Source organism: Protopterus annectens, chromosome 4.part0 (assembly GCF_019279795.1).
Source record: "Protopterus annectens isolate FY-2018-M chromosome 4.part0, PAN1.0, whole genome shotgun sequence".
In the NCBI taxonomy this organism is placed as follows: domain Eukaryota; kingdom Metazoa; phylum Chordata; order Ceratodontiformes; family Protopteridae; genus Protopterus; species Protopterus annectens.
In genome coordinates this window covers 658,996,331-659,009,847 of record NC_056733.1, presented here as the reverse complement: position 1 = coordinate 659,009,847, position 13,517 = coordinate 658,996,331, and the positions used below count along the sequence as shown (strand labels likewise).

The following is a 13,517-nucleotide window of genomic DNA, read 5'->3' as shown; positions in this document are numbered from 1 at the left end:
TACTAGAAAATGGAAATCAGTTTTAACCAACTGTACTAGAAGTAGTGACTATAATAATAGAGAGAAAACAAATGGAAATTGGATCTTTAAAAAAAGGAAGGAGTAAATTACATAGAAAAATGGGAATTGTGGGAACAATACATGCAGAATAACCTTTTGGAGGAGGAATGACGTTTAAAAGGAGACAGGATTTGAATGAGCTATGTAATGTTTGACTGGCAATGTCTGGATTAATAAGTGATGTACAATGTTTGCAACTAAAAATATGTCAATATGGTTTGTTGTCATTTATATATGATTGTCAATGTCATAAGTGATAATTTAATAAAGGTGCTTCTTTTTAAAAAATGGAAATTCTTGGAACAATTCATGCAGAAAAAATGGTTTGGAGGAGGAGGAAGAATGAGGTTTAAGAGAAGGCAGTCAATGAATAACTTATACAATGTTTAGATTATATGATATATAATTATATATGTAACATACAGTGTTTAATATGGTTTGATTGTTTTTATATAATTCTAAGTTTTCCTATGTCACAAGTGATAATTCAATAAAAGTGGTTTCTGAACAGACTATGTAATCGCAATAAAACTGGACTAATCTTTTTTTATTATCTTTTCTTGGACCAACATTTGGCCCCACAGTTAGTAGTGAGTGGTTGAGAGTATTACAAAAACCCTCCTTGGTACTCATCAACAGAATGATGACATTATTACTGATATTCAAAAGTCTCATCTTCATCTTAAGCAGCTTCTAACTTCAGAAGCGTTTTCTAAATGATTGATGAACTCGACACATAGCTCAGTAAAACTGAGCAGACTATTTTAAAAAAGAAAAGAAAAGGAAATGTATTTATGACAAAACAGATTTTCAGCAAGAGTGTATCTTTAAATGGAAAGGTAATAAATATGAAAGCCATCAACAGAAAATAGCAATGGAAACCGACTGGAAGAGTTGCAGTTCAGTGTCGTATAGCTCTACAGAAACAGATTCTTCCTATGTTCCCACAGATCACTCTCTCAGGCAGAGTGATGCAATGGAATCAGAAGACAACCAATTGGGTATTAATGGGGGACTTCTCATATGAAAATTCTCTGGAATATAAAATGATGGATCAGAAAACTAAGTGGGATGGCAATTCAAAACAGCAGCGTCATTTTCAGAAAGGATATACATCCAGGATTAAACTAATCAGTATATAATGTTAATACGATACATAAACTAAACTGTAACTCTAACATCTTATATACTGACTTTGGAACAATCTAGTGTGTTGGAAAAAGGATTTAAACTGGTGCCAACTGTTCTTCATAGACAAAGTCTTGGCTGATGTATATAAATCAGGAAATTGAAATTGTGCTATTTTTGTAATTAAACATTCTAAGGTCTGTGATATGCATAATGTTAGTGAGTCAACTGATGAGGAAGTTTTCTCATTGGGTTCGCTTGCTGATATTTCTTTTATACATCTGAAAAAAAGTTTAATCAATGACTATTGTAATAATGTTCACATCAACATCAATTTACAAAGGCTCAGCTAGTATCCAGTTTGTAATAATGCTTCTACCTGTTGTCCTACTGTATCTGATCCATGAATAAATGTTTATGAAAAGGTATTACAAGGGATTAAACAGAGATTTCTGGATAATGTTTTATTAGTTATAATTTGACTAAAGCTGATTGGATGCTTTAAACATTTTGGAACCAGAGTGAACACTAATCTGTTCATGCAACCATTTTTATATTCATAAAAACACTAGAATGTTTAAGGTGAGGTAAATGGAACACACACAGTGTAGTAATACAAATATGTCTATTTATGTTGCTGAACATCTTTGTCGATACCATGGTGGAACTTTAGAATCATTAAGGTTTAAGTCTAGTACCATCTGTTAGATATACTAAACAGTACATGTCTAAGTTGTTAAAATGGAGGCTATGTTTATCTTACAGTACAACACCTGTTACATAATGAGTTAAATCATGAATAGACTCTGAGCTTTTTTATAGGTCTACTGTATGTTGATGGATGGGTTTCTTTGGCACTTATACTCCTTATTTGAGTGTTCTCTGTATGTCCTTTGAAGAGTTTGTTAACTTGAGGCATTAGTTGAATAAAGTCTTTTTATACCTTCTCCTTTTCTATGATTGTTCTACAATTAAGTAGTCTTTCTCTTGATCCTATCTTCTGTGCAGCTACATGATGCATACAGGTGGCAAAGTTCAAACCATATATAAATGTAAACCTACAGTAGAATAAGTCACTATAATCACTACTAAATCAATCCCACTCCAAGATGTTGCACTTCTCAAGATTATAACAATGCTAATTTAATTAAAATGCTGTTCTTTTATTTCAGATTACAGACCAAGCAGTACATACCTCCTGCATAGTCCCACACTCTGTGATTAGTCAACTGCATTGCATATGTGTGTTGTGTTTCTTCAAAGTGCTTGTACGCATGTCGACTGACATAGCGACCGCATCCAATATGTCCACATATCAAACAAATCCATAGATTCTGATTAGAGGCACAAAAATAATAAGATACAAATCAAAATACCATTTTTGTTGCATCTTTTATAACAAAAAAACCTTAGCAAATATTCTACCAAAAGCATGTATACACAATAGAAACGTTTACTATAAATGAGCAAGCATGCACACATACATTTTCAAGTTTCATGCATATACCTGTGTGTGTGTGTGTGTATATATACGCGTATATATATATATATATATATATATATATATATATATATATATATATATATATATATATATATGTATATACACACACACACACACACACACACACACACACACAGGTATACAATATACATTCAGACACATTATACAAATGCACACATATACATATAATAGATTTATAGATATTCCAAGGTCACAGAGTCTCATGACCTTTTACACCTTGCAAGTTCCCTCCCTCAAGATGAGCGTTCTTTCTGCAGAAGGGCCATAACAGTCAACCACGGAGTAAATATAACATGCAGCGGAAAGTTAAAACCAAAGATTTGGGAGGTTCTGGGTTATAGAGTTATTCATCCACTGTCTTTTAATCTGTTGGTGAAGACTTAGACCCCAGGTTCTTGCACTGGTGGAACTATAGGAATTTCAGGACGACTGAGTTTCTAATGGCACTGTAAGTGATACAGATCGTTCCCCTCAAAAGTCTACAAGGCAATGAATACAGGCACAGAGCTTCAAGCCTCTCTTGGTAGCTCAGGGACTTTATGCCTGCAAACGTTTTGGTTATGAAGACTGGTGGTCTTTCAAACTGTTTGATATCGTTATGGAGATGCATCACAAAGGGGGCACTGTACTGGAAAAGTGACCTGATCAATGTTAAATATAAAGGAGTGATTAACTTCTTTAGACCTTGATGAGATTCCCTTAGAAATTAGGAGACTAAATAAAAGGACTGCCTGACAACTGTTGTCATATTATAGGTTCATAGGTTGGTACTAGGCTATCCAATTCCCTGGAAATTTCTTCCCACAATATTTACTTCTCTGGGCCCCTGTCTAGCAGGGCGACTGACATGATCCCCGGGGTGAATTTCCTGTCTCCCATCCAATCATCAAGGTTCCTTTTGAAGAGGGCCAATGACGTATGGTTGAAAGAGTGGTAGCCATCAATCCAAGAACCTAGGTGCCTCACTACATCTTAATTTTTTAATGATGTGTTTTTTTATACAGTATGATGAGGGGAGTGCCTCTATACAAAAAGTGATAATACTACACTTTTTAACACTAAGTCTGAGCCCATTTTAGTACACCAAGAGTTTACTAGGGAAAGTTCATTGTAGAGGGTTTGGGTGTCACAAGGTGACTCAACAACAAACCCTCACCCCCCCCCTCCCCAGCTTGTGGTCATCTGCAAATTTATTAGCCAAAGGTCTTGCTCTCTATTTGAAAATCTGAGAAGTAAATAACAAAAAGGAGAGGTTCCAGCAATGAGCTCTGAAGAACGGGTCTATATTAGAAGACTGTCTATTTAGGTGATCGAACACCTAAACATCGTTCTAATATCGAACCGCACAATGTTGAAAATCCCAGGGAAACACGTCCCTCGGCCACAATACAAAAAACATTAATTTACATCTAAATTAAGTGGGGGGCTTCACCCCCCAGACTAAATATACCAACTTCGAGATCGCTCAACAGTAGGGAAATAGCAAACTCCGGCGAACGGCCAAGGGAAATCTTCTGTTTGCCGTTTTGTGCTTTCGATATTAGAAGATCGATGTTTAGGTGTTTGATCACCTAAACATTCGGTCTTCTAATATAGACCCCTGAAGAACATTACTGATGAAACACCTGCAACTTGCACTGCATGGATTCTCTCTTTCAGCCAATTTTGCTATCCACATCATCAGACGTGGGTTGATTTTTAAAGCATTTAGCTTTTGTATAATGCCAGCATAGGGAATGGTGTCAAAGAACTTGGTCAGATCAAGATACATCATATTCACTATATGGCCACAATCTACAACCTCTGTATCCCTTTCAAAGAAGTTTACCAGATTAAACAGGATATACTAATCAAAAAGTCAAACTATGGGGTGGTCAAGTCTAATAAGATTCATGATACCACAAGTTTACATTATTGAGGTAATCCCTTATTTTCTGTCTGGCATTCTGCAGTTGATCCTCTTCCTCTTCTGTGAGATTTCCCCCATTCTTCAATACTTTAACATTTGTCAGGCCCTCTAAATAATTCTTGTTACTTCTTAACTATGGCTTCCTTTCTTTTATTTCCATCCTATTTTTAATCTCCACCTTAACTTTATCCCACTCCCTAGCTCTATTTTCAGAAGAAATTTCTATCTTCTCTAATAGCTCCTGAATAATCTCCAATATCTATTCCTTAAATTCCCCTCTTTTCAACAGACAGGTGGGAAAGCGCCAACGCCTCATTTTTATTTTTTTACCCTCTGCTTTTATTTTAGCTATTATAGGCGCATGATCTGAAATAGATATTGGGTGGGTATCAAGACCTTCAATTAAGTGTACATGTTCCTGTGAAATGTAAATTCTGTCTAGCCTAGTCCAGTTTTTATATCTTGGGAAATAATATGTAAATTCACTCTGAACTCCTATTACTGAATTCACATTTCCATGACAAATATTTTCATAAATATCTTCTAAAACCTACCTTCCTTTGTTATACATTCCCTTCTGGGCCCCCCAGACACATGTAAATTCACTCCAAACTCCTAGTATTGAATTCACATCTTCCATGCCAAATCTTTTAATAAATTTCTTCAAAAATCTACCCGCCTTTGTTATACTTTCCCTTCTGCCCCTTCCAGACACATCTTCAGTGCTGCAAATTAAATTTCAGTCCCTACCTATAATCAATATTCCTTGCTGAAAACTGATTATTTCTCCCAGAATTTTCTTAAGCTCCATTATAGTTTTAGGTGGAATGTAAATACATGCCAGTGTAATCCTCCTTTGCCAGTAGCCCCTTAGCACTACAAATCTGCCATTATCTCTTATCTTCTTCTATCATTATTGGAGCTCCTCTTGCAATTAATATAAGTACTCCTCTCTTCCTTTGCCCCAGGTATTCTGCTGAAAAAACATCATGGAAACTTTTATTTATCAAATTCACACATTCAGTTCTTTCTAAGTATGTCTTCTGTAACATAGCTATTTGCACTCCACATTTTTAATATAGTTTACTACTCCATCTTTTGGATTTATTTGTGAGGCCATTTACATTTAAAGACAATACAAAAAGCATCATTGTATTAAAAAGTTATCATTCCCAGCTTTTATGTATAATACCTTTTTTGTTAAATGTCTAGTTCCAGCTTTTGTATTACAAGCATATACTTTTTGGCAGGTTGAACTTTTATACAGTTGTTTACTGGCACATCCATTTGAGCCTATGTCACATCTTATAAAACTTACTGTTTTACTGACCGCCCTCAAACAAAAAACAAACACACCCCAATACCCCTAAAACCTATTAAATTAATAATAACACATAAACTATGTACACCTTTCAATATTGAAGCTTAACCTTGAGTTAACCTAAAAGAAAAGTTAACCATGCTAAGACAGGTGGTGCAGCCTGTGCTTCTAAATGCTGATTAGTTTTGTCTTATCTTTACAGCTCTCCCAGCTGGGAAAGTACCTGAATGCTTTCAGAGAACATAATCTACCTTGGGAAAACCCCTGAATGTTTTAAGAGAACATTATCTCCTAATCAATTTCTCTTTTCCTTTTTTTTCTGCAGCCAATCACTCTCCACCAGACTGCATCCAGATTTTCCTTACCAGACTGTCTCCATGGAGACATGAGAACCAGGCAGCCAGTTTCTCTTTCTCAGATTGTTTCCATGGAAACATGAAGACCAGCTGTAGAATTATTACTGAGCATACACGTATTTGCTAGAGAAAAGCCTCATAATGTTCAATGTTAGTTTTCGTTTACTTGCTGTCTCTTAAAACATGTTACTAAATCAACCTAAGGTCTTTAAACCAGTCATTCCCCCAAGCAAGAATGAGAAAAAAAGTGCATTACTTTTTTTCTTTCACCATGCTTTTTAACCAGGCTTTTTCTTTTACACTGAAGTGCCTACATTTCTTAAACCTGAATGAGAAGAAAGAAAGAAAGACGAGAGAAAGAAAAGAAAAATAGAATAGCAGCACCTGTTTACAATCCTCATTACACTTAAAGTAACTGAAAAGAACTTTACTTTATAGCAAGCAAAGAAAACCATATGCCACAGAAATAGTACTAATTTAAGAAGAAAAATCTTTACTTACAGCTAGATTAGCAGTAGATTCTGAAGAAGTTTCTAATGTATTGAAACAAAAGCGTCAATAAAATCAGTATTAATTTTTTCTTGGGTCTTTGTTCTTTCCTGCCATTTGGATTCGAGTCAAGCAGGGAAAGTATTGTTTTGAGAGTTTTTACTTGCAGATAACTTTCTTCCTCCTCTTCCCCTCCCCAAAGCACTTTTCCAAACATTAATGACATGAAGTAGGGAATATGTCTTAGAGTCCTCCGCAAGTCCAACAAGTTCTGAAAAAGTTCAATATTTCCAGACTTTCTTGTTCTGTCATATTTCACAAATACAATTATTGCACTGTAATCCTATATTAAGTTACTGGTTTTATTACTATTCATCTCCAAAATCCTGCATCTGCTTCAGTTCCAACATACTCTTGATTCTTCTAGTCAAATCTCGTGCTTCCTTCCTTCCTTCTCTCCAACATTTTCTGCAGAAAATTTTGAAAAGGTTTCACATGTACAGTCCTTCTATGGTCTTTATTATCAGAAGAACAAGACGCAGAATCTCCTTCTGTTTCACAGCTTACAAAATTTTATCCAACAAAAATACTTCCTCCTTAGTATGTATTTTATCAAAATAATTGTGTCCATCCAGGGAAAAACACCTTGAAGACAGCTGGATACAGCAGTTTGAATCTCACACCTGGATCTTGACATTCCCTGAAGAGTGGAAATTTGCTCATCTTCCTTCTGGTGTACAGTGAGTAATCACTCTCCACAAACACTCTGCTGTCTTCCACTTTTAGCACTTTGTTCTTCTGCCACATTTTTGTCAGAATCAACTCCTTCTGCTGGTAGGATTGCATCTTTACTATTAAAGGTCTAGGTTGCTTACTTATAGCCAGGTTTGAAGCATAGACATGATGTGCCCTTTCAGCTAAAAACTCCTGCTGTGGAATACCAGTCCAGTTGCTTATTTGTGCTTTCATAAAATTAATGCAGTCAGTTCCTTCCAGCTTCTCTGGTATTGCTGAAAATCTTAGGTTTTCTCTATGTGCTCTGTCCTCTAATTCTACTATTGTTTGAAACATCTCTTTCTGAGCAGTCTCATATTCAGTCAACATTTTCTTCATTTCTACTTCTCATTTTTGCAGCTTTATAATCTCATCTGAGTACCTGTTTAAGGCGTCTTCCATTTTTTCCCACGTTCTGTGGTTTGTGTTGATATACTGCATCAGTGTTTTATATTAACCAGGTCTGTATGCAGTTGTCATATCTTCCTGTAGGTTACTGGAAGTCATGTCTGAAGGCTGCATTGTTTTTTGCTGAACAGCTGCAGAAAGTACAGTTGTGTACACTTACCATAAATGTAGATGTTTGAGTGTATTCACTGTTGCAGTCATCACATTTGGGTTATCTGCTTGCAGTAGCAGTCAGTCCGGCCTGATTATCAAAGTCTTGGGTCCTGCGTCGGTTGCTGTCTCATCTTCCATGACATCAGGTCAGGGGTATAAAGCATGCAGCTGACGCAATTACATCAGTTTTTCTTGCCCCAGATGTCAGGTGCCCCCCTAATGGGAAGCAATTAAATATATATCTATAACTATATATATATATATATATATATATATATATATATATAAAATGGTATACCTCCAACAAAAAAGCACATACACCAAAATGCTTTTAAGCATAGTAAAGGAAAGTAGAGGTATAGCCAAAAAAAGTTAGGGGGCTGGAGGGAGGGTAACCAGGACTGCAACAGTGAATACACTCAAACATCTACATTTATGGTAAGTGTACACAACTGTACTATGTTCTTCGTGTTTCACTGTTGCAGTCATCACATTTGGGTAGATTCCCAAAGCTAAGGATGGGAGGAGGAATTTAGATAGCATTAGGACCAGCTATAAAGGCCCTGCAAGACTGCAGTGGCAAAGCCAGCTCTGGATTTAGAGAAAATTGGCAAATGGTAATGCTTGGTGAAAGTATGTACACTACTCCAGGTAGCAGCTTTTAGGATGTCCCTGGTAGGGACACCTCTAAGAAAGGCTGTAGAGGTAGATGCAGCCCTGGTTGAATGGGGTCTAATCCCCTGTGGGATAGGTTTTCTATGGTGCTTTTAGCAGAAATGAATGTGATGGCCTATCCATTTAGAAATGGTTTGCTTTGAAATAGCCTTCCCCTCTGCCCCTGCAGCAAATGCCACCAGCAGTTGTTCAGATTTCCTTTGAGGTTTAGTCCTGTCCAAGTAAAATCTAAGTTGTCTGTGCACATCTAAGGAGTGCAGTATGCATTCCCCTTTGTTCTATGGATTAGAAAAGAAGGTTGGCAAATTAATGGACTGATTAAGAGCCACACTGGACACCATCTTGGGCATGAAGGAGGGATTGGTCCTGAGGAACTCCCTGTCCGCATGAAAGATGATGAAAGGCTCCACTACCATAACGACCTGTAATTCAGATACCCTTCTTGCTGAAGTGATTGCTAAAAGGAAGGCTGTTTTCCAAGAAAGGAATTTTAACTCTGCACTTGCAGCTGGGCTCAAAAGGAGGAAGAGTAAGTTTTTCCAATACAAAGTTAAGGTCCCAGGCTGGAGTTGGGGCTCTCCTGGGTGGTCTTAAGTTTTTGGCCCCTCTGAGGAACTGCTTGAGCAGTGGATAAGAGAAGAGGGTGGTTCTGTGTTGTAATGAGTTGAAATCGCTGAGGCGTGAATTTTGATGGAGGAAAAAGAAAGACCCTTGTGAAGCATCTCAGTTAAGTATTGAAGAATCCGAGGTAAGTTGGGTGGTGCTGTGCCCATCCCTTGAGTTTGGTGCCAGGCACAGAATCTTTTCCATTTTTCAGCATAAGATTTTCTAGTACTATGGCTCCTTGCCTCCAAAATGACATCCAACACTTTTTTACTGAGGGATGGTAACGGAGAGATTAGGTTCAGGGTTTGAAGCTGAGGGTGCAGAATCTGGCTCTCCTTCTGTGAAAGCATGGTAGGGGTCTGAGGCAGGTGCCATGAAGCCAGCAGTGACACACCGTGCAAGATGGGAACAAGTGTTGGCGTGGCCAGTCTGGTGCAATCGGTATCGTCCTTGGTTTGGCCTGTTTGATCTTTAGTAGTACTTTGGAGAGGAGAGGCAAAGGGGAAAAGGCATAAACTGTTAGATTTTTCCAGCTGAAGGACAGAACATCCACTTTCCAAGCTTGTTTGTGGGGAGTCCTTGTGCATAATTTGTCCAACTGGTAGTTCTGGGGGGAGGCAAACAGGTCTACATCTGTGCTCCCCCATTTGTTTATCAACATGTTGAAAGTCTTTGGTTCCAGTTTCCACTCATGTGGGTCCATGAGCTTTCTGCTTATTTCATCTGCCAATGTATTTAGTTTTCCTGGCAGGAATTGAGCCTGCAGATGCACTTGGTAACTCAAGGTTCTGTTCCACAGAGCCATGGCTAGTCTGCAGAGGGGGTAAGAATGGGTACCCCCCTGCTTATTTACGTACCACATAACAGTGGTGTCCGTCTTTACCATTAATTGTCCTGGAAGAATGTGGTCCTTGAAGGCTGTCAAGAGTGTTCTGTACAGTTAACATTTCTTTTTGATTGATATGCAGGTGCACTAGACTTGGGTTCCATTTGCCCTGAATGCACTTCCCTGCCAGGTGAGCCCCCCCATGTATAGTCTGATGTGTCTGTTGTTAGGGTTTGGGCGGCAGCAGGGGATAGAGTGAATAGTAGCCCCTTGTTTAGGTGGCAAGCCTCTGCCCATCAAATAAACTCTTACCGTAGGCAAGGTATGACAGAAATCATTGCTTCTAGATCCTGAGAATGTTGACACCATAAGCTTTTTAGATACCATTGTAGTCTCCTCATATGCAGTCTTGCATATGGAATTAGTAGAATGCAGGAGGCTATGAACCCCAAGGCTTACAGTATTTGCCTTACAGATAGCAGGGTTTTTGAGGCCATTAGTTTAAAGTAAGTTGTCAATTGAATTTGTTTCTCTGGCGTGAGGAAAGCCATCTGGGAAGTTGTGTTCAAGCTTGCTCCCAGGAATATAATTTGTTGACAGGGTACCAGATGTGATTTCTTTTCGTTTTTGGTGTACCCCAGACAAGTTAGCACCTTTTGTACAAATGCCAGATGATTCAAGAGTATGTCCAGGTATGGGTACATTTGAATATTTCTTTGCCTGCAAAATGCAATGACTGGAGCTATGCCCTTCGTGAATACCCTGGGCGCAGTAGATAAGCCAAAGGGCAGTGCAGTGAACTGATAGTGCACGTAGCCTGTTTTGAAGCGTAGGTATCTTCTGCAAGATTCCCTGATTGGGATATGCAGGTAGGCTTCCTTTAAATCCAGTGTTGCCAACCATGCATCTTTGCCTAGCATAGGAAGCAAATGGTGAAGAGTTAGCATCTTGAATTTTGGAATCGCCAAAAAGGTATTTAAGATAGAAAGGTCCAGGACAGGACACCACGAATTGTCTTTTTTGGGTACCAGGAAAAGTTTAGAGTAGAAACCTTGTCCCTTTTCCTCTTCTGGTCCAGTTTGAATAGCCTTTATGCTTAAGAGAGAGTACTTGCTTTTTGAGCCTCTGCCCACTGATTTGGGGGTAGATCTGGCCAACCGTTTGGGGTTGGTAAAGTACAGTTGTGTACACTTACCATAAATGTAGATGTTTGAGTGTATTTACTGTTGCAGTCATTACATTTGGGTAATCTGCTGGCAGGTTGCCCTCAGTTGGCCTGAATTCCAGTCTTGGGTCCTGCGTCAGTTGCGGTCTCCTCTTCCATGACGTCAGGTCGTCAGGGGTATAAAACATGCAGCAGACGCCATTTTCTTTAGCTTTTCTTGCCCCAGATGTCAGGTGCCCCCAAAAAGGTAGCAACAATATATATATATATGTATATATACATGCATCAATATAAACTTTACCTTCATCTACAAGCAAATACACCACATTGGTTGTAGAAGATAGAGTAGGATAGATAAACTCCAGAATGACCGGGGGGATGGCGAGAGGGTAACCTGGACTGCAACAGTGAATACACTCAAACATCTACATTTATGGTAAGTGTACACAACTGTACTATGTTCTTCATGTTTCACTGTTCGCAGTCATTACAATTGGGTAGAATCCCAAAGCTATGGTTGGGAGGCTGGAGTGAAACAGCATTAGGTGCAGCTATAAGGCCCTGCAGAACTGCAGTGGCAAAGCCTGCCCTGGACTTAAGAGTAGAGAGGCAAATGATAATGTTTTGTGAAAGTGTGAACAGAACTCCAAGTAGCAGCCTCTTGAATGTCTTTGGTTGGTACTCCTCTGAGAAAGACTGCTGAAGTAGCTGCAGCTCTGGTGGAATGAGAGCTAATGCTCTTGGGCACAGGTTTACCATGGTGTAAGTAGCAGAAACGGATGCAATGGCTTATCCACTTTGAAATTGTCTGCTTTGAAATAGCCTTTCCATCTGATCCTGCAGTATATGTCACAAATTGCTCAGTTTTTTCTTAGAGCTTTAGTCCTGCTCAAGTAGAATCTTAGCTGTCTGTGTACGACCAAGGAATGCAGAATTCTCTCCCCCTTGTTCTGCGGATTTGGATAGAAAGTTGGCAAATGAATTGTTTGGTTAAGAGCCACACTGGAAACCACCTTAGACATAAACATAGGACTTGTCCTCAGAGACACCCTGTCTGGGTAAAATATGATAAAAGGCTCTACAGCCGGCCTATAGCTCTGAAACTCTTCTTGCTGAAGTAATTGCTAGTAGCAGAGCTGTTTTCCATGATAAGAACTTTATATCACACAAATAAGTTCAGCTGGTTCAAATGGCAGCAGGGTGAGCTTTTCCAACACATAACTGAGGTCCCATGCAGGTAGTGGTGATCTTCAGGGAGGCCTTAAATTTTTGGCTCCTCTAAGATACTGCTTTAGTAAAGGATGAGAAAAGATTGGTGGGTCTGTATTGTAATGAGCCGAAATGGTAGAGGCATGGATTTTAATTGATGAGAAAGATAGGCCTTTCTCGAGCATCTCAGTTGAATATTGTAATACCTGAGGAATATTTGGTTCTGCTGTATCAGTTCCTTGTGCTTGATTCCAAGCACAGAATCACTTCCATTTATCAGCATAAGATTTTCTTGTACTAGGCCTTCTGGCTTCCAAAATGACATCCATCACAGTTTTACTGAGAGGAGTTTGTATAACTACATGATCAGCCATGCTGCCAGGTTCGGTGTCTGGAGTTGATTGTGCAGGATCTGATTGTTTTGCTGGGACAGTAGTTGAGGTCTTTGAGGTAAGGTCCAAGCTGGGTATTGAGACAAGTTCCTTAGGACTGGGTACCAGTATTGGCGGGGCCAGTCCGGGGCAATTAGTATCATCCTTGGTTTCTCTTGTCTGACTTTTAGGAAGAAGAGGCAGAGGAGGAAAGGCGCAAACTGATAGGTTTTTCCAACTGAAGGATAGGGCGTCCACTTTCCATGCTTGTCTGTGATAAGTCCTTGTGCAGAATCTTTTCAATTGATAATTTTGAGGAGATGCAAATAGATCTATGTCTGGGCTCCCCTATTTCTCTGTCATCATGCTGAAGACTTGTGGATTTAGTTTTCACTCGTGAGGATCCATAAGGTTTCTGCTTAAATTGTTTGCCAGAGGATTTTGCTTTCCTGGCAGGAATTGAGCTTGAAGATGTATTTGGTAGGTCAAAGCTGTGTTCCATAGTGTCATGGCTAATCTGCAAAGGGAGTATGAGTCTGTGC

The 13,517-nt window shown here is 38.8% G+C and overlaps 1 protein-coding gene across 1 annotated transcript in view; it reads right to left on the bottom strand.

The window, feature by feature from the left end:
• LOC122799507 (BRCA1 associated protein) overlaps positions 1–13,517 on the bottom strand; it is an 815,197-nt gene that overhangs the window by 227,102 nt on the left and 574,578 nt on the right. Inside the window, exon 8 of the mRNA XM_044068621.1 lies at positions 2,384–2,522. Coding sequence (XP_043924556.1) covers positions 2,384–2,522 — 139 coding nt within the window. The remainder of the gene's footprint in view (positions 1–2,383; positions 2,523–13,517) is intronic.